At 41.2% G+C, this 22,669-nt stretch overlaps 1 protein-coding gene across 1 annotated transcript in view; it reads left to right on the forward strand.

The window, feature by feature from the left end:
* Positions 1 to 17,047: 17,047 nt before the first annotated feature.
* LOC149787643 (CD9 antigen-like) overlaps positions 17,048 to 22,669 on the forward strand; it is a 119,378-nt gene continuing 113,756 nt past the window's right edge. The window contains exon 1 of the mRNA XM_089973822.1: positions 17,048 to 17,309. Within this exon, the coding sequence (XP_089829948.1) occupies positions 17,244 to 17,309 (66 nt within the window). The 5' untranslated portion in view covers positions 17,048 to 17,243. The remainder of the gene's footprint in view (positions 17,310 to 22,669) is intronic.

Below are 22,669 nucleotides of genomic sequence, written 5' to 3' on the forward strand. Positions count from 1 at the left end.
AGGTAAATGCGGGGTGCTTTGTTCTTGCCAACGATGGTATTCCATCCATCGTTTGTAAGGCACTTAAACTAGTTTTCGTCCTTCCATGGGGTTGTCAGGGGTCGATTCTGAGATCTTGGGACTTCAGAGGGCCTTTTTATCTTGCTCCCACCAGTCCTCCCAACATGGTTCCCAAGACTCCTTTCAGTAAGGGGCCTAACAAGAGGGGTAAAATACCTCCACGTTGGACCAACATCTTCTTCTTTTGACGAATGGGAATTTTCTTTTGAACCATTTGGCGAAGAACGTGACGATGTTTGCCTAAGCATTGTTTCTGGTGTTTGGACAAAGGAATCGTGCCTTTCAAGACGTTCAAACAGCATTCGCACACGGTATCGATGACCTCTTTGGAGGCTGATTGAATGAGGTTTTTTCGTAGGGGTGGAGAAGCTTTGGACAGGACAGATAACATGTCCCCATGTTTGACTAAACGAGGAGGCAGTCCTTTCCTTTTCTTTCCTTGGGGTTGTTTAGAAGAGGGATGTTTTCTGGAGGGTGACATCTTCAGGAGCACCAAAACACTGATACCCTACTTGGTCACAGGCCTTTTTTATACTGGAACGCGTCGCCACTGATTGTCTTTACGTCGTATCAACTTCAGGACAGGCATGACACGTCGTGCAGGGTTACGCAACGGACTAAATCGAGCCAGTTCTTGCTTGGACAAATCCAGTAAACTTTGTAACATGCCCGATCTTTCTAGAACTTTGATTTTGGGAGCAGGTACTTTTGTGAGCAGCAGCCACTGTCACTAAATTGGAGGGTCCTGCCACTGGGGAAGTTCTTGGGGTCATCAACGGAGAAGTTCTTGGTGTGATCAACGTCTCCAAGTACTCTTCAGTTCTTGGTGTCATCAACGGGGAAGTGGATGAACGTGAGGCTGCCGGAGACGCAGTCACCGCCGTGGCAGGTCGTGGTTTGCGAGTGTAAGGTTGCGTCCTGGCCGAAGTGCCTCTCTTGCGACTAGTTTTCTTCTGTGGACTTTTCTTTTTCTGGGGACTTTTTCTCTGTTTCTTTTTCTGGGGGCTTCTTTTCTTTTTCCGGGGTGGTGTCTGGTAAGAGGAGGGTCCCGCCACTGGAGAAGTTCTCCTTGGGGACCTGGTCTTTTTCTTCTTCTTGGAGCTTCGTTTGACTTTTTCCTTGGGGATAAGTTTGGGGGCATTAGGATCCCATCTTAAGAGAGAGCGAATGATGACCCCTCCTAGAGTACCGCTCCCTCCAAGTTTCAAAATGATTTGTTTTTTGGTTTGAGTGTCGATGCTGGGATCGGCCAGTTGGGTCAAAGCGACTTTGTTTCGATCAAAAAAGCGTTTGGTTTGATGAGGAATCTGAATGATCCCTTGGAGTAATTGACGTGCCGTCACCGTGAACCATCGTAAGACTTCTTTGAGACTAGCTTCTAAGACACGAGCTCGTGTTTGCGGATTTTTTTCTCGACTGATGCCATACAAGGCACGAATCAATTTGACGGGAAGATGCGACTGAAGCGACGTCATGTTCACACTGTGTGAGACAGACGAAAAGGGTCTGAGGTTTTTATAGATTTTTTGTGGAGTGAAATTAAGTCGAGGACGGAGACGTGTACAGGACAGGCCCTCCGTCTTGGCACCAGTGGTGAAACAAATGGGTACGAAATCGCAAATCACCGGGGGTCGTAGGTTTCAAATCGACGAGTAAATAGGCGTGTGGAGTTTGAGTGGCTTTGTCGTACGCCTGAGTAAGCCAAGGCGTTCCTAACTGTTTGGCTAAGACTTGCACTTGGGATTTATCTCGAGGGCTTTTAAACAAGACCACGTAATGCGCATTGAGACTGATGGTGCGATGGGCTTTACTTTGTTGAAACAAATTTTGAGTGATGTAAACGACACTGGCATTACGGTGATGCCCTTTGCGCGTGAACCACAGTTTAATTTCTTCTTCGTCTTCTCCTAACATGTCGCCGAAAATGACCAAATGGGTTAGACGGGAGTCAGAGACGATGCCGTCGTCTTCTTTAGGAATGCCTTCCACAAACACGATGGAATCGCCTTGACTTTCTCGCAAGAGGCTGTACGCCGATTGCCACTCTTTGTAACACCACACGATCCGTTGAGGTGGCCGATCGATCAAATGATGTTTATGTTCGATCAAACGTTTGACGAATTCGGTTTTGCCTGAACCGCTAGGTCCAGCAATGAGCATGTTAAAGGGATGGCGAAGATACAAAGCCTCCCAACTGGCACGATCTAAGTGTTCGTCAATGACTTTGACAGTAGAGGAAGAGGGAGCAGAGACAGCAGAGGTAGCCATAGTGTTAGGAATGTCACTTGTGACACGAAAACAAACAAGACGAGAGTTTATATTCTTTTTTTCAGAACACGTTTATTGAATGTTTTAAACATGAATACGAAAGACAAAAATACATAAAAGCCGAAGGCTTAAGTACAACGATAAAAGGCACATGAAAATCATTAACGTGGAATAAACACAAGTGTCTGTACAACATGTTTTGGGTAAAGTTCTGACCGGTTCTATAGGGATTAAGGTCACACGTATCCTCCCGAAAGGGTCTTTCAGGCCTGTCCACGACAGTCCTCTCCTGGGTGACGGGTTCTTCTGGCACCGTCACTAACACAGGTTGAAAAGTAACTTTTTTCCTTGAACAACTCTCGTGCATACTGGGCCCCGGTCCAAGCCTCAAAATCCCATTCTTTCCAGGCACGGACATCTGTCCAATGGGGGTGTAAGTCACAAGCTACACACACATCGTCATACACGTCTTGGGTAGCTAAAAGTTGACGAATCTTTTTTTTCCGTAGAGGTCGAGAAGTATCCAGATGAAACCGCAAGGCTTTGAGCAAAAGGAGTCTTTCGTGAACATTTAAGGCCATGGGGGTGTGGTAAGTACTGATCGTAAAGAGTCCACAAGGAATCGGCTGGTAAACGAAATCCTAGAAAACAAGTCACTAAGACACACACCACTTGTCGACCCAAATTGAATGGATACAGTTCTTGTAATAATCGATGGTAATGATCCACGGTTTGAATATGGTCATTGAGTTCCTTCCACGAAATCTGTTCAATCACATGTGATAAAAACCTCGGCATGACAACCTGTTTTTATATTCTCTTTTTTTCGGATGCAATACGCGTACTTTCTAGCCAGACATCTTCGTTCTCCAGTAAGAAATTTAAATGCTCCAAACTGTAACCTAAACTTCAAACTTCGTTTAGGAGTTTCCTCTTCCTCTAAGTAGATTCCACGTAAAATATGTTTGTAATCCTTTACCTTGTCTTCCTCAATGCGTTGCACTAGGTGAATCTCGAAGTAACCAAAATTATGAACATGTCGACCATTGGCGACCTCAAAATTTTGAACAATGCCTGACCACTGAAACAATTTCTGCCGAATCAGTTGTTTTATACCATTCAGGTACCAGTGGTTAAAGATCTGGTGACGTAACGGATGCAATTGTTCTTTACGTTTCACTTGTATTTTGACCAGCTCTCGGTAAATGCGTTCTCTCAACTCCACAGGCAAAGCACGAATGTTCTCTTGTAAAGTATCCATGAATAGGTCAGTCCGTACAATTCACAATCTTCTCCTAGAGCAAAAGTAATCCACATAGTGAGTAATTTCTGACCACTGCCATTCAGGGTAACGTCCAAGAATGTCACTGAACTCTTTTGATGTAAACGGTCTAGAGTAATACAATAGGACGAATGCACACTTGACCCAAAGAAATCTAACACACTGGTTGACTTTTTTCACTTTCCTCTTGTGAATTTCTCGGCACAAAAGTTCTACAGTCACCCATTGAGATTTCACTCTGGCAAGTCCCTGCCAAACTTCCTTGTAAATCTTCTCTTGCAGTTCTTTAGGTAATGATTCAATATCGTTTTTGAAATGAAGTTTAAATACTGGTCTCGTTGATGTCCAACATTTGACTCCAGGCCAAACTGGTTTCTTCTTCGTCAACGACATGGTAAGTTACTTTAATGTCTCGGTCCCACTAAGGGTAAGTAATGACAATTCGGTGACCATCGAGCATGTTCTACGTAGGCCGAAGCTTGCGGTTCCCAGTGGTGAAGTGACACAGCGCAACTGAAGCACTTGACTTTATCTCCTTCGCCCAAGTAGAACAATCCGGCTCTGGCTAATTCTTCGGGGGTCGGTCCTCCCAGATACTTAGGCCATTTTCCTTTGAACGATTGAAGACAATTTTCAAAGTTGCAGTATTCCGACAAACGCACAGGAAACGAATATTCGTCTTTCACAGGTTCGTTTCGATGAGGGTTGGGTGACATGGACAGGAGTTTGCTCAGAGCTGGATGACATCCGTAGGGGGGTAGACGTGAAGGTGAACATTCCCCTTTAAAACGAAACCCAGTAAAATGTCCAAGAGGACGAGTGGCATCGCTTTCGCATCCCTCAGGTTTGACATGCACAGCATCCCTTTCCATGATAGGGGTAGTGAGAACAAAGTTCCCATGATGCTTTACGGCATCGCTAAGGTCACAACGTACAGCATCGTACCCATCGCAAGGCTCACAATCGCACTCGTCTGCAAACTCCGTTACGCAATTACAATGGTAACCACATGGACAATCGCAGTTTCCTTCCGGACATTTTCCGTCGCAATGCATGGGTCTTATCCATCCAATATTAGTCACACTAGAGGAAGATACAACTTTTTTACAATCCCCAAACTGGAACGATGTCTCTTTCAAAGTATTCATCTTGTTCGCTTGGTCTTGGTAGTCACAAATGAACTATCGATCTTGCCTAGAGTTCCTTTTTATATATAGACCAATACCGACGTGTCCATACGGTAAAGTGAAATGATTGGGAAGTCGCACTCGCTTCTGGTACACGATTTGATAGACTTTTTCCAAGGGTCGACTGACGATGTGATGAGTGGGTAAACGTACAATCTTGTTCGTTTGTTAGGTGGTCACTTTAAAGTGTTCATCCTCTCCGGATTGCAAGGCTTCTTTCAATACCCCAAAGTTGACCACTTGACTGATACGATAATTCAGAGTCAATCCTTTCACTTTACACTTCGTGTGCACTTCTCCTTGTGGGTCTCGGTATTCGTAGCCGTAATTCTTAGGACCGCCACTGACGAAACTTAGAATTTTGTCGTCGGGATGCTCGTCTGTCCAGGCTCCTAAACGGTCTCCTTCGATGTCAGGGTGCTGTTGACTCGGGTGATGGATGTAAATGCAACTGTCCGTGTCAAAGTACAGGACGCGTTCCCCTAACAGTTCTAAAGCTTCGTACAATTTTAAGCGAGCATGGGCTGTCACGTAAGCAGCAATGATGACATTTCCAAAAGGGTCGTCTTGTACAAAGTCCAGATCTTCTTCGTAATTGACCAAGATCAAATCCTCGCGAACGACGTCCACGTGTTTCATGTATCTGGTTTTGTCGTGAATCATCTGGAAGTAGCGGGAAGGTTCTGTCAAATATTCCGTCTTGGGTAAACACGGTCGTTGTGCCATTTTACCCCACAAGCAATTTAACATCACTTTGGCAAACGATCGCCTGCCTTCGTTTTTCTCGATGTGGTCTAAAGGAATACCTTCTTGTTCATAGTATTTCTCTTTGAATGTCTTTTCGTCTTCGGAAGTGTGACACCAGGAAGGATAGCCGCTGGCTTCTTGTTTCAGTTTCAAAAAGGCATCCACGTAGTCGGCGAAAATGCCTTTCTGACTGGGGTCACCCTTGTGGTATTGTTCTGTCTTGGGAAAGTGGCAAATTTCGTACACTTCTAACAGTTGGTATCCCATGTCCAGAGCTTTGAACAATTCCACGCTAACCCACGTCCCCGTCAAGGCCCGTTCTTCCTGGGTGTGCTGACAAGGTTGGTCTTGGTTGCACGTTTCGGCACAAGTACGGCACAAAGGAAACATCAGTTTGCCTTGGCAATGGTGAGGTAACACGGGATGGTACAAGTCCGTGGGCGGCAAAACTTTGCACTTGATCAGACCTTCGTATTGTCGAATGTTTTTCAGGTCGATGTGTTCCGTGAACAATTGTGGGTGCCCTACAGGAAAGCGACAATATTTGCACACGTAGGGATACAGCGAACACACGTCCAAGTATTTGATTTCTTCTCCTTTCTCTTCGTCGGCTTGGTACAGCAAACAGGTGGCATTGGTCCTTCCTCCGTACAAACTATCCCTCGGGTTCAGCGGGTCCACCCACTGGTAACTTTCTACGAGGCGTTTAAATTCGGGATCGGTTTTCAAATGGTGATCGTACTCGTGTTCCCACATTTCCACCACTTGGTATCCTTGCTGTTCTAACTTTAGGCGTCGCTGACAAGTGTCCTGGTACAAGTCTTCCATGGTTCGCTGTAAAAACTGATTTTTAGTGCCACGGTCAGGGTAACAGACGGGACATCCGTGAAATAAGCAACCGTTAAACTCGTACACGATCTTGGGGTTTTCTAAGTCCCAGCCATCGTCCGAATGCGTTCCGATGGTCTTTTCGCCTCCTCCGTTGCGGGCATGCTGAATCCATTTGTCTTCCTTGTCGCACAAGTAATGTAACCAGCGTAGGGCTTTGACCGAGTATTGACGTTTGGCATAGTTGGTCGTTTGAGGACTGATGACAGCCACGGTGTTTTCAGGCATGAATCGTTGCCTGTACACTAAAGAACACGCTTTGGCAATGGTGCAAGCTTCTTTCAAAGGATCGACCCCTCCGTGTTCCATGAACAGTTCTCGAAATTTTCCACAGCAACGCCGTAAAATGTCCACGTCGGAACGACAATACTTTAGCATTTCTTCCTGAAAGTCGAAAGGGTCCGAAGCGTGAGCCTGGTACCAAGCGTAGAAAGCTTCTCGTTGTTCGGTACGCATGTTGCCGGGGTCGTAATAGTGAGCCTCAGGTAAATGGGGTAGAACGGCGTGTTGATTGGCTTCCGTATTGAAAAAGTGTGGAAAGTACCCTTTAGCCATTTCTGTCATTCCAAACGTTTTAGGCATTCGACTCAAAGGCCTGGCCAAGTAACTCATCGAATCTTTAAACTGCACTTGTCCCACTTGCATGAAAATGATTTTGGCTCCGTTCAAAGTCACTTTAGGACGTTCGGTGCCATGTTCCGTATAGTACCTCAAAAGAAACTGTCCATCGTATCCGGAGAAATTGTGAGCCATCACCGTGGCATGACGATGACAATCTCCGTAACGTTCGATGTCCTCTTGGCTCCACGTCTTGTCGATGGGGTCTAAGACCCATTGGGCAAAATCGGCCAGCGTGTTCGGTCCTCGAAAGATTTTTTCACGCCCTCCGGGAATCTTGCTGCAGTGAGGGCAATGACTGAAGATAGGTTCTTGAATGCACTTCTCGCACGCTCGATGAGACACGCAAAAATTAGGAATGTGAATACCGGTCTCTTGCATGCATTCGAAATCAAAAAAGATGAAATTGCCTTTCTTCTTGTGACCGTCCTATTTCTCTGGTGGGGGCTGGTATTTTTGCACGTAGCATTCGTGTTCCAAGTCCACGATGTGGTGACAAATGTGACATTTTTTCTTTCCTGAACATACGTGTGTCTTGGCATTATTGGTACGTAGGCCTTGTCCACACGTAGGGCACAATCACAGCAGTTGACAAGCACATTTCTGCTGTGAACCTTGCGTCTTCAGATGTTGTTGGTAACAGGCAGGGCTGACAAACGTGCGCAGACAAGCAGGACAATGTACTCTTTCTTGTCCTTCGCTCAGACAGGGTGGAGAGGCCAAACATCCTGAGCATTTCCATCCGCAATGTTTGTGTTGCTCTCGATTATTATAACCATAGTCACATTTCTCACAGTAATATTTGTATCCCAGGAATCCGGTGATGGTGGTAATGGTATCGAAATGGTCATCGTGATAATAAAGGTGAATGTATTTTCCATCCTTAAAGTCTTGGCCTCGAAACAACAGAAGCCCGCGCACTTCTTGAGGGTGCACTTTCAAGGTGTAGAATGGAGCTAGGACATCTTGCAATGTTTGCATTTCAGGAATGCCGCAGGGTGTGTCTTTGGACAGGCCAGCTTGTTGTAACAGGAGTTCTGCTTCACTTCGCTGTTTGGCTCGGTTCGATTTTCGAATGTTCTCCCAGGCTCTTTTCCATTCTACCGTGTCGTTCTTGTTGGCATAGGTTCGTCCCACCACGATAGACCTGGCTAAACACATCTGGTCTTGAGGGTTGTGAATTCGGACGAGGCTCGTTTTGGTGATGCGAAGGTCGTTCACCAATAACACTTTATGGCGTTGTCCGGTCCCTTGAGGAGGAGAGACGTGGGTCATGTCGAGTGTGGCTTTTCCATCGGTGATGTCAAACTGGTCATTGGACTGTTGTACGTGTTGAATCTTGTCCATGACTTTGGAAGCAGTCAATTCTGCAGGGATGCTAAACTCGATCCAAACAGGGGATTTCAAACCGTCGTGTTGTATGGAAAGTCTCAAGCGATCGTCTTCTTTGGGTTGACATTGTCGCTTGAGTGCGGTAAGCAAAGAATCCCACACCCCATTGATGAACCCTTCTGCTTTCTCTAACGGTACTTCAGCCTTGAAATCTTTAAACTTCACTGAGTATTTGTAAGCCGTGGTTCTAAATTTTCTAGAGGAGCGCGTTTCCGTCTCTCGAATGGAATAGTACTTTTCAGGGTTGACTAAGCGTGGTGAACTTTGTTTAGAGGGTTCGGATTCTGGTTCACTCATGTCCTCTTCAAAGTCACTGGCATGAATTTGTGCCAAGACTTCAGCCCTGGTACGAGGCGATAGATCACGTTTCTGCCTCTTACTTTCTTCTTTCTTCTCAAATGAATTGAATCGTTTCATCTTGAGTGTAAAACGTCAAATGACTCAAGTTTAAACACCATAGACTAATTTATAGTCATGGCAGACCAGCGTATATAAAAGGGTGTGTGTCTTGTCCTTTCACTATTCATTTCACTCTCAAACCGAGCACAATGATGGAAGAGACTAGCCAAATCGAACGTTTCATCAGAGCTTTGCGAGGGGTCATTAGAAAATTTTCTTCAGACCACCCCACGGACTACTCTCCTTCCTTTCGAGATAAAAGTGAAGATACTTGCTTTATCTGTCAGAAGAAAGGGCATTGGTCTTCAGAGTGTCCAGACCGTCAGAAAAGAAAAACAGGGGCTAGAAAAGACAAAAGTCAAGATACCTGTTATTATTGTCAAGAAAAAGGACATTGGTCTCCAGATTACCCAAAAAAGAAACAAGAGGAGTCAGAAGAAAAGAGGGATTCTTCAGAAGAAGAGAGGGATTCTTCAGAGGAAGAAAGTAGACAGGTGAAGAAAAAGAAACAGGAGAAGAAAAGAAGAAGGGAAGAAAGTGAGGAGGAAGAAGAGGAAAAGACTGTGACGGTGAAGAAATTGAAAAAAACAGAGAGAGTAAACAATGAGATAGAAGAAGTCTATGAACTTTTTAAAGTGTTGTGTTGTGAATTGTGAATTGGATTGTAACTATTGAGAAAAGAATACATTAATTATATAAGGTAAGTGTCTTTGAGTTTTGATTTTAAAATAAGAAGCTACACTCACGCACTCATATACACGTACTATAGGGGTAAAATGTTTTTTTTTTTAATTATTGGCAATTGAAAGTGTATCTCTTTTCGAGAGACGTGGGTGGCCCTGAAAAGGGCCTTTGGTGTAGGGGTGAGTTTAAGCAATCAACTTTAACTGTCTTAAGCCTTTGCCACGGCCAAGGCCTACTTCTGGACTGCGTACTGTTGATGATGATGATGATTTGGTTGAAATCACTAAGGGTGGTACGGTAGGCTTAGTCACAGGGTTGACGTGTTTAGCTCGGGAAGGTCGTATTCTCTTCGGTCGTAATAAAGAAGTCTGATACATTTGTTTCAGACTTCTTAACTCCGCTAAAATGTCCAACAGTACCGTGACCGTTTGACTTTCACCCCCTTGTTTCTTTGCGGCTACTTCTTCTTCTTCTTGTTTTTTTCTTACCTCTTCTTCTTGCTGCTGTTGCTGTAGGAGAAAAGCTTGTTCCGCTTCCTTTTGTCGTTGTATAAATTTCTCCAATTCTTCTTTCTGTCTCTGTCTAAAATTCTCCACTTGCGGTAATGAAGACGGAGACGAAGGTTCCGGAACAAATTCTTGCGAGGTAAGAAAATCCACAAAATCCCAATTTACCTCTTCTGAAAGTAAGTCCGGGTTCCCTTGAGCGGTCTCCACTGCTGGTGCACCCCAATGGATCGTTTTCTGAGTTTCCGTCATGTTGAATCACTGTCGCATAGATTGACTGCACACAGGCGCTAGCGAATCTATGTAGACCACGTGACGTCACAGACTGCTCTCTTCGGATTGGATGCGGGCTGACTGAATTTTGTAACGCGTGTTTGGATTGGTCAATGAACTCAATCCGTTTCAATCCTTCCGCTGCCTATAAATAAGCGCAGTTCACTGCATTGATTCACCTGTTCTCGTCGCCTCAAGATGTGGACCACAGTTGAATCATTCACCCTTGTGTCTTCAATGATGTTTAGGACGGACATGCTAATGTATGTCCGATCCAAGTGGACCGTTGTCCACAGGACAAACACCAGTCTGTGGATACGTAGGATCTACGTAGAAAGACAAGGTTGCCTCAAGAGGACTCTGATTTATGGCCCTACACTAAGACGCAGCTTGAGGACAAGAAGATGCCGCAGATGCCCTTTATGTTAAGGGCATATTAACATAAATCCAAAGGCCCTTTTCAGGGCCACCCACATTTCTCGAAAAGAGAATGACTTTCCATTGCCTACCCCATTTTTTTTTTTTTTATTTTTATTTTTTATTTTTTTATTTTTTTTAAAAAAAATCCCATGTTTCAATTGCCTTTGTCCCTAGAATGGATATTATTATTATTTTTTTTCTCCCATTGTTCAATTGCCTTTGTCCCTAGAATGGATATTTTTTTCCATTGTTTTAAATGGCATTGTCCCTAGAATGGATATTACCTTTCTCCCATGTTAAATTCCCTTGTCCCCAGAGTGGATGTCTTTTTTTTCCCATGTTAAATTTATATAGTCCCCAGAATGGATATTGCTTCCCATGTTAAATTTACGTAGTCCCCAGAGTGGATATCATCTTTTTAACATGGAACTCCCCTAGTCCCCTAGACCGTCCCACCTTACTACTCACGTGGGATAAGGAAGAAGTCTATGGAGGCGTCTGTTGATTTAGGGGGATCAAAGATCAAAGCTACTGACTGACAGACGAAAAAGGATGGCTTGAGTTGGAGTCTGAAGGGCAAAACGTCTGGGTAAACCTGACTGAAAGAAGAAAAATGGTTTCTGCTCAGAAATATCGGTTACATGCATAGTGGACTATTAAACATGGGGCGGTCAGATAATGTGCCATTCAAAATATACTTGTTATTGTTGTTGTTGTTTATGTTCTTTAATTTTGTTAACTCTGGATTTATTTTGGGAATAGGCAGCCACATAACGATTTTATCATAACAGAGGCACAACAAAATATAAAAAAATGCTGAAATACGAATTGGGATAACTTGGACTATATCCTTTAATTTCACGTACTTGATTATGTGGAAATCAAATGCCGTATTTTTCTTGTTAATATGTAACAATCGCCGTAATACAGGCCGTCTTTGACACAGCATAGTCATAAAAGTGAAACCCTCATTCGCGGCATGATTCAACCAGATACGGTCAGTCGTCAGAATGTCTTAAGCTTGTGCAATTAAGTAATCACCACCGATATATTAATGGTCAGTTCTTGGGCGTTGCAGACAGGTGGGTGGATTGGGGCTAGGGTCAATTGTACATATTGGGTGTGTCACCTCTTATATATTATCTCATATTAAACCTCGGAGGAAGATTAGAGAATTGCACATCTGCTGTGACATGGATGTGTATGCATACGATCTAGGTCAATAGTGAAAAGTTAATTCCTTTGATTTGCTGGTGATACCTACGTTTTTCTTCAGCCTTCTTCCAGTCTCGTTGATTCAGTTCGGCAGGACACTTGATTTAGGCTAGGAAGTTACGTCAGGAATGTAGACCAATACTTGCATACAAGTGTTTTCTGAAAAAAAGTATTGAAAAATGAATGAATGAAATATCAGAAATATGAAATAGCCACTTGGCATTTTGCATGGATATTTTTTGCGGATGGAGTTTGCGTGTGTGCATGTGTGTGTTGGATTTTAACGTAGCTTTAACAATTCGAGTTTTATTGCTACAATGTCTGCACTGTGGTAGTTTATAGTGATGTCTAGCAGTGGGGCATCATGCCGCAGACATGTAGCATGATGTCCCACCCAGTCACATTATCCTGACACAGAGGCAGTTGTAAGAATCATATTTACAAGTCTTTGGTATGACTCATCTGGGGATCGAACCCGCGACCTCTCGCATTCGAGGCGGACGCTCTAACCATTGGCCGTCGGAACAGTCTATGACTCAAAGAGTCGATATTGAAGAATAAAATGTACATGTACCTATCACCAGAACAGACAACACGCCTATTTGAATTCGCATATGGGTCGTAAGCTGGTTGACGGATATTAGACTAAAATGTCCGTCAATCTGACCATTGTATGTGTGATAACATTATGCCTACCACTTTTTGTTTAAACGGATAGTATTGATCAGCGTTCCAGATGTTTCGGCACGTATTTGAATTTAACATTTAGCATGAGGTTAATTTATGACCCATTTAATGTTGTAACCGGAATTAATATCTTGCCAGATGAAGTAGCCCAGTCAAACTGTTCATGATCTGTCAGATCAAGTAGCCCAGCAAAAATGATAATGACTTGTCAGATAAAGTAGCCCGTTAAAGCTGTTCATGATTTGCCAGATGAAGTAGACCAGTGAAACTGTTCATGATTTGCCAGATCAAGTAGCCCAGTAAAACTGTTAATGACTTGTCAGATGAAATAATCCATTACAACTGTTCATGTTTTGCCCATTAACGATGTTCATGTTTTGCCAGATGAAGTGGTGGAGTGAAACTTTTCATGATTTGCCAGATGAAGTAGCCCATTAAAACTGTTCATGTTTTGCCGGATGAAGTAGCCCAGTAAACATGATTTGCCAGATGAAGTAGCCCATTAAAACTGTTAATGATTTGCCAGATGAAGTAGCCCATTAAAACTGTTAATGACTTGTCAGATGAAATAATCCATTACAACTGTTCATGTTTTGCCCATTAATGCTGTTCATGTTTTGCCAGATGAAGTGGTGGAGTGAAACTTTTCATGATTTGCCAGATGAAGTAGCCCATTAAAACTGTTCATGTTTTGCCAGATGAAGTAGCCCATTAAACATGATTTGCCAGATGAAGTAGCCCAGTAAAAATGTTAATGATTTGCCAGATGAAGTAGACCAGTGAAACTGTTAATGACTTGCCAGATGAAATAACCCAGTACAACTGTTCATGTTTTGCCCATTAATGCTGTTCATGTTTTGCCAGATGAAGTAGCCCATTAAAACTGTTCATGATTTGCCAGATAAAGTAGCCCATTAAAACTGTTCATGTTTTGCCGGATGAAGTAGCCCAGTAAACATGATTTGCCAGATGAAGTAGCCCATTAAAACTGTTAATGATTTGCCAGATGAAGTAGCCCAGTAAAACTGAATGACGTGTCAGATGAAGTAGCCCAGTAAAACTGAATGACGTGTCAGATGAAGTAGCCCAGTAAAAATGTTAACCATTTGCCAAATGAAGCAGCACAGTCACATTTGTTCAGACAACACACCAACATAGAGAAATAAAAAGCATGTATGATACCACATGTTTGCAAAGTTATTTATGTACTTAGAAAGCATGGTTAACTAAATGGCAGTTGAGGTTCAATACCGATAAATGTAAGGTTATGCATTTAAGGATCAGTAACCCCAAAAGGAAATATAACCCGAAATAGATTTAAAATTAGTTAAAGTAAAGTAAGTTGATGAATAAAAGGGTAACATTTGACAAGACTGTTCAGGAGATACATAGCAAACTGTGCGAAGAAACACCGCAAATTTAGAAAGAAAAGCATGCTGAAAATTATTCAGAATAATGAAATTCTGTTAAGTCTTAAATCTGTTTTTGCAGTCTAAGTATGTGAATTTTTAGAGCACTCTTAATTAAGATCCCGGTGTCATTAATCAAGAAGTAAGTTCGAGAAGCAATTCGTTCCATGTGGACATAGAACACAATTAATTTTACTATATGTTCTCTACGTTTGTTTCTCAGTACTGACCTTTCCACTGTGTGACAATCAATACAAATCATATGTTAATCTAAAATACCTTCAAAGATGACTTCACGGTGAAGTTCTCGTCAAAGGTTGACCTGCTCTTTTCGAGTTCCTGGACTATCAACATAGCAGCATGTAAACAGAACCCAGATTTCACTTCCGGATCATCACAAAGGCTTTATTACTCACTGTGCACTGTCGCCGAAATACACACAGACAACAACACCCTGAGCTCATATTATCAAGAATAAACAGTTACCTTTAAATCCCTGCCAAAAATGCATAAATAAAACTCTTCTATCACCACCAAAATGAGAGAGGAAAAAATGTTCTAAAAATAGACTAGAACTACATGGGTACCGAACTGGAAGTATTAATTGTGACCCGATTCCATGTAGCCTGGACCTGGTGTGAAAAATTACATTGTCCAAGGACGTGGTACTCATAGTTGGAATAATGAAATTACAAGTGTCAGAAGAGGAGCGTAAGTATATAGAAGGGGTGTACACATGGGAGAGATATATATTATGACAGGAGTCAGTCAACGAAATATAACACAGAGAACAGATTTTTTTTTTCTGGAACTAACGGATAGCCAGTAGTACGGGGGGGGGGGGCAGTTCTTGGTATTCTAAGGATGATCCAAGCAACTCTGTGTTTAACTGTTTTAAGTTTTTGTTGTAGTTATTGTGATGAACCAGAGAGAAGCGAATTACAATGGTCAAGTCTAGAAGGTACTAAGGAACACATACATTAATTTAGCGGCAAGAACAGAAAAAAACTAAGATGTCCTCAGCTTCAGGTATGCAGCCTTTCATATATTCATAACATCGGTGTAATGAAAGAGTACTGTCGAGAGTGATATCCAGGTTTCGTACTGACTGTGTGAATTTAATGTTGATGCTGCTGATACTTACTGCCAGGAACTTCACGGGGTCCCCCCCCCCTCCCGAATTTGCATGTGCTGTAAAATTGCTGTAGCCTATATACAAAAATTAACAAGCCCGTCAAGTTTTGCTCCCCCCGAATCAAGTTTTGCCCCCCCCCCAATCAAGTTTGCCACCCTCTGAATCAAGCCCCCCCCCCCCAACCAAAAAAAAAAGGTTGAAATGACGACCCTGCTTTTTGTTTGACATAGCTGATGGAAATCACAAAGTCTTTGTCTAGTGATCAGAATTTTATCATCATTCATCTGCAGTTTGTTACATGTCATCCATGACTTAACATCGGAAATGCTTCTCTCTGTACCCTGGAGGTAGCATCATTTTCAATTATGTGACTAGATTTGTTTATTTGAATGTCATCAGCGTACAAGTGGTGAGAGACCGGCTAACGATCTACGACACTTAAGAGGGTCTGAGTGTATAGAATAAAGAGAACGGATCCAATGACCGAACCCTGTGGAATACCAAAACATAGATAAACTGGGCTGGAATGTTTGCCATTTACGGATACAATTTGTGTCCCTTCTACTAATTATGACTAGAACCGTAGTAAATCTTTATTGCAAATGCCAAATAAAGGTGACGGCGAAGTGATATATAATGGTACATTGTGTCCAATGCTGCAGATAACTCAAGGAGGGTGACGACTATAATCTCTTCGCTATCCGAACAAAAAAGAAAGTAAACGTTACACACACTCCAGTTTTAAAGATGACCTAAGATTTCAAAAATTATTGTCCCCCCCCCACCGGGTAGTGCGAAATACACATTATTATTATTATTATTATTATTATTATTATTATTAAGATTCCCTTTAAGTTTATACTGTCTTGAAATTGAGCAAGGTAAATGCCCCTAACATTTTAAGATGAATATGAATTCTTATTGTGTTATACAGTACGAATTAAAATTCTCTAACCTGCATGATAGTATTATTTGTATTAAATGTTAATTCTGCCTACTATTATCAAGCATTGTTCTATAGAATCAAGGGATTCACTTTCCGTTCTGTCTGGTGTATATTTATAATTCTCTCTCTCTCTCTCTCTCTCTCGATCGATCGATCGATCGATCGACCGACCAACCGCTTCGGTGGCCTAGTGGTTAGAGCGTCCGCTTTTATGCGGGAGATCGTGGGTTCGATCCCCTACCGAGTTATACCAAAGACTTACAAAAATGGTACTAACAGCTGCCTCGCTTGGCGCTCAGCATTAAGAGGTTAGTGTTAGGACTGGTCGGCCTGGTGTCAGGATAATGTAACTGGGTGGGACATCATGCTACATGTCTGCGGCATGATGCCCCATTGCTAGACATCGCTATAAACTATCACACTGCAGACATCGTAGCCATATGACTGAAAAATTGTTAAAGCTACGTTAAAAATCCAAATCACTCTCTCTCTCTCTCTCTCTCTCTCTCTCTCTCTCTCTCTCTCTCTATATATATATATATATATATATATATATATATATATATATATATATATATATATATATATATATATATATACACACATATATATATATATATATATATATATATATATATATATATATATATATATATATATATATATATATATATATATATATATATATATGGACCAAAGACAAGTGGCATATCTATGTGGCTATATGTTTCTCTGTTGTTTGTGACACTTACTTAAGCGCACAGGAATTTATCTAAATCGAAGTATATCTCCTTCACAGTCTAATTAAAATCAGATCTCCACTGTTACATATGACGTAGGACAGTGGATATCTGATTTTAATCAGATTGACCCCGTCATCGCTCGCCTCTTCTATAGAGCCCCACGATTTGTTGACCGTGCTCCTTTTGGAGCCCCTCAAGCTGTACTACGCCAAGCGTAAATAGGCTATTCGACTCCGTTGAAAGCTGCTACAGTTGTGTGCAAGAACGTTGGAATACGCGCATATTGAAAGCTGATTTGAGGAGAGAAGACAAGCCCAATACGGAGCGAATTCTGTTTTAAAGAATTTGGATTTTACCACTATTTCGACATTTTAATCGGCAAAAATGGCGTTGGGGAGCTGTTATACATGTATTCGTTACCTGATGTTTGCATTTAACTTCCTATTTTGGGTAAGTCATTGTTTCTTTGATTTGGACTCGGCGTATACCTGTATGATCTATATGCAGCGAGCAGTTGTATTTGTTGAACAGCCGGTTTCAATAAATCATTGTCAACGTAAGAATCTATACCAATGTTCATGTATTTATCAGTTCTTTTTTCATATTGCACACGGTTGATTTCAAAGTGCAGCAAGTTTCCTCTCGAAGCCATTGTACAGTCATGTGTTCACCACCAGGCTCGTATAGTTACATGCAGTTTACTTGCAATCATACAGGTACTATATAATAACTGGATTACACAGTGCATATATGTTGAATAGGTGAAATATTATATAGCACATGTATGATTTTGTAGGTATGTTGTTAGCAACGATATTTACGATCAGGCCCGGCCCTAGGATGTGCGGGGCCCAAGGCAGCAAGCGATGAGCGGTGCTCCAGGCAACAAAAAAAAATTACAGAGTTGATTTTCTGAAAGCGCGGGGCCCAAGGTGGTTGCCTCGTTTGCCTTGCATTAGGACCGGGCCTGTTTACAATACACAATAAGCATCTCTTGAGACTAGTGTTGGGGGTGGGGTGAAGTTGTTTTGTTTAAGAACCAACCACAGGCTCTTGATTCTGGGGTAAACTCATGTGTATACTCACCAATTAGAAGGTGAGTGTACACATTAGTTTACACCGGAATCGAGTGCCTGTGAAACCAATCCACCCATCCCGTAACCACCAATCTTCATTTATTTTCGATTTACCGTCAGTCTGTCTATCCCAAAGCCTGGAAGATACAAAAAAGAGAAACCGTAATTTAGATGGTACAACCGCCCCCCCCCCCCCATTTGTCAATTCCTAATATCTTCCCCACGGATATCAAAGTTGTAATTTCAAGATTTACAAAACAACGGATAAATGCGAGTCATTTCTTTTTAAAGTTTTTGAAATTTGGCTCTGTGATACATTACCACTGATGTAACATTATCTTTACTTTACTGCTTTGTTTTTCGTTGTTTTAAAATTTTGTACATTTTCTTTCTATTCTTTTGGCTGATGTGTATACAGTTTTATGTTTTAAAATTATGTATATATTTGGTTTTAGGATATTGAACATAGTTATTGTGAACAGAATCGATATCGGCACAGTGGCCTTTACAGTGGTGTCATTATCACAGTTGGAACAACTTTCATTTTGTATTTACCCAAAATATGTCGTGTGACGTATTCACTTTTCGTATTTCATAAATGTTCCTCTTATTCTTTATCTTTCTGTCTCTCTTCACAGTATGAACAGACCAAACATGCATTGTGCATGCACTTCATTTATGAGTATGATGGAGCAATGAGGTTCCAGTACACACACACACACACACACACACACACACATGCAGATTTTAGATATAGTTTATTTAACATACTCTTTCTATATAAATCACCTAATCATACAAACAACCTTTACCTGAACTTACTCCTGACGTGTTTCTAAACTTAATGCTGACTTGTTTCTGAACTTAATGCTGACTTCTTTCTATTCGGTACTGTGTCATTGTCAAAATCTACCATTGCCATTAGGCTTTACGAAACGAAAACAGTTTTAAAGCAAAACTCTCTGTACACTAAAATTAATTAATTAGAGATTTAGCTTTGTTCGAATTCATGTTTGCAAACATTTAGAGAAATCAGGTTTTCAAATGAGTGTTGCTTGGAAACAGAAAATGTTACCAAAGTAGTATGCCAGCATGTCGAGGAGACGAAATGTACGTATGAATATAGGAAAAACAAATATAATACTACCGCCTCAAAAAAAAACACCCACCCAACCAAATATCGGTAATCTCACGATCGTTGACTTGAAGAGCTTGCTTAACGAAGGTTGTCGGATTAAACCTGTTTGTATAAGCGTCACTCCATCCCATCAATAGTTTTAATATCCGTCTGGGCCACGAACGTATGAAAAAAAAATGTGCGCTTTATTTCTCGTAGTAAAACTATTTAATTAAACAGTAGACATTATTGTATGTATTAGACTTAGGATAGGAAATTATATATTTTAAATTATAAAAATGACTGGTATTCTTTCTGTTTTTTAATAGCATTGGTACAGACACCAAACGGAGGTCAGATTCAATCAACTAGACATATTCTGTCGTCAGATATATATTAAAACGAAAGTGAACGTTTTAGGGGTTGATATAAGCACAGACCTTTGAAATAGTAAGAAAGTACTGGAATATCAGAGGAAAAATGGATCTGTTTATAAATTCATTTGTATTTTATTTTTATTTTTTTATTATTTTTTTTTGCTTTCCCTATTTTACTGGTTTTAAAATTAGGGTAGGCAATTTTTTTAAAACACACACACACACACACACACACACACATATATATATATATATATATATAGACACACACAGTGATTTGTTTTTACATGGGGGAAAAAGTATTATGGTTGGCGACGAGAAACGGAGACGGTCGGGTGGCAGGAAACACCTTTCTTATTTGGCCTTATGGGTTAGTCACTTATCCATCTTCCGTCAGTCGGTTATCACAAGTTTGTTATCGCTATTGGTCCTAAACTACTTGGAGGATTATCATGGAACTTCATACACATCTTCGTCCCTTGCCTGGTTGGTCCTAAATGAAAACTGATGCTCAGACTTTTATTATGACCGCCACAGTGGCCATGTTGAAAATCACGTTATCGCTACTTCTTCTGAATGGATGGTTATATAACCATGTGGTTTTCACTAAAAGACTTCTTATGACATCTAGTTGGTACGAAATGAAAATGGGGTCGATTTGATGTCCATAGCGGCCTTTTTGAAAATCTTGTTATCCGTACTTCTGATGAACTGAAAGTCATGATTACACGAGTTTTTACCAGAAGACCCCTAACAATGGCTAGCTGGTCCTAAATGAAGTTGGTGCAAATCTGATATCGAGTATATTGAACATGTTGTTACACTACTATTCCTGAATGAATGGTCATATCAGCATGGGTTTTCGCTAAAAGATATGATGTCAGGTTGGTCGTAAATACAAATGGTGCCGGTCCAGCTACTATTATGGCTGGCGAATCATATGGACATTTTGCTTCAACATGAAGACTTCATGTGATGTCTTGCTGGTCCTAAATGGAAACGCTACCAATTTGACATCCAGTATGTCGACAGTGGCTAGTTTGAAAATCTTGTAATCGATGAAGAATGTCAGAGATCATGAACGGCGTTTGGGGGTGGCAAGTGGGGCGACCGCCCCAGGCCCCGCTCTTGAGGGGGCTCCGCGCTTTAGGCCAAAGGCATTGTCGTCATGTTATTATTTCGATTAAAAAAAACCGTTGTCCACAAACAGGAATTTTAAAAAATGAACAATGAAAAAAACTGAATTCGTGCGCCAAATCGCGAAAGTTGATCTAGTCTAGACATAATCAGTGTTTGCAGTAGCATACCAATCGAGATACTGATACTCTGGCCTCGCGCGGTCATGGTCGGCCCTAGGTCCCGCGTACTCCTAACACCGCCTCTGTCAGAGATTGTTTAAACATGTAGCATTTATAAGTAAGAAGTGGTCTTCTCTTGCATTCTTGGAAATTCTCATCAGTAGAACAATAGTCTTTTAAAGGGACTCGTCCTGTAAATTGCTGTGCCTACAGTGATGTGAGGCATATTGTTGTGGAGCACAAATGATCGATGTAGTCAGGATGACATAGCAGAGTGCGAGGTGAAACGACGAAAGTTGTTGTTGTTGTGGGGTTTAACGCCATTTTTCAGCACACGATAGGCTATGCATGGCGGCCAGTATTAATGGTGGAGGAAGAACCCGGGAAAACCCCGGGAAGAACCACCGACCCACGAGAAGCTACTGGCATGCTTTCTCACATATCCACATTTGCCGAATCCTGGACTCGAACCCACGCAGACAGAGGTGAGATGGCAGTGATCCGTAACGGAGAGCGCTTTAGACCACTCGGCCACTCGGGGCCCTAAACGACGAAAGTGAATTGTGGCGAGGGGAACTACTTGAGATTACAGTCTGTCTGTTCGTGTGTGTAAGAGACAGAGATTACGTGAGCACAACTGTAAGGTGAATACAAGAACAAGAAAATACTTTTAAAAATCTCGATTTTATTTTTATATAAACAATTTATGAAAATGTAATTAGAAAAGTTAATTCAGAATAGACAAAATTAATCGAAGTAAGTAATAAAGAACGGAGAAACATTGTTAAAAATGCCTTTAAAAATCTTAATCCAGAAATAACGGTGTATTCAATTTGACATTTTATACGTTATTTAGTTTTAACCTTAACGCGCATTTTTTAAAAGTTACATAAAATTAAATTCACGTTGATATTCCATTGTAGGCAGATTCAACGTAAGAATCTAAATCTTTTGCTATGATTAATGGATTAAAATGAAAAAGTTGCGGTTATTACTGTAAAGGTTGAAATATATACCATGAGCCACAATATTAAACATGGGACATGTGTATTATATAACAGTTAAATTATCTTTTTTGTAGATATATTATATACGTCGGTGACTACCATTCGACACCAAAACGAATCGAGACTATATGTAATCTGGAAAACTGAAAATTCATTATCATTGCATCTGCAAAATCTTACCTGATTTCAGATTTAACATTCATATTTTATTCACTTATTTCCATACCCTAGAGCGAGGGATATTGAAAAGGGTGAATCACGTTGAAACTTGAACCTTAAGTCCTGTCATCGTATGCGATTAATTTAGTTCATGTTTAGTCGTAAATAAAGATGATATGCATTTCGATGATCTGTTTGTTTTGACTTTGTATGTTGTAAGTCGTCCGTCCACTCGTTTGTCATCGCTGCTCTTCATCAACTCCATTGAGGATTGCATAAAAACTTGATCACAAGGTCTAGTTGATCCGAAACGAAAATGGTGCACACTTCTTTTTATATTACTGATTCATTGTGGCCGTCACAGATGCCATTAGGAAAATTTTGTTATCGCTATTCTTGCGGAACAGAAGATTATATCAACATGTGAGTTCACTGAAAGACCTCGTATAGTGTATATGGATCCTGTGCTTATCCGACATAAGATATGGCCACCGTAGTAGCCATCTTGAACACTGCATTATCGCTACGTCTCATGGATGGTAATTTCGATATGAAATTTTCACCCAAAAACTTTTTATGGTGTTTGGTGTACTTGACGAAAATGGTGCCGATCTTACCTCCAATATTGCCACCATTATAGCTATATTGAAAATCTTATTGCAGCACCTTTTAAACGGGAAATCATTGACATGGAGGTTTTCACCAGAAGACTATGTATGGTGTCTAGTTGATCCTAAATGAATATGGTGCAGATCTGACATCTAGTATATGGCGAT

Source organism: Sinohyriopsis cumingii, chromosome 11 (genome assembly GCF_028554795.1).
Source record: "Sinohyriopsis cumingii isolate HCF-2022 chromosome 11, ASM2855479v2, whole genome shotgun sequence".
NCBI classification, from domain to species: domain Eukaryota; kingdom Metazoa; phylum Mollusca; class Bivalvia; order Unionida; family Unionidae; genus Sinohyriopsis; species Sinohyriopsis cumingii.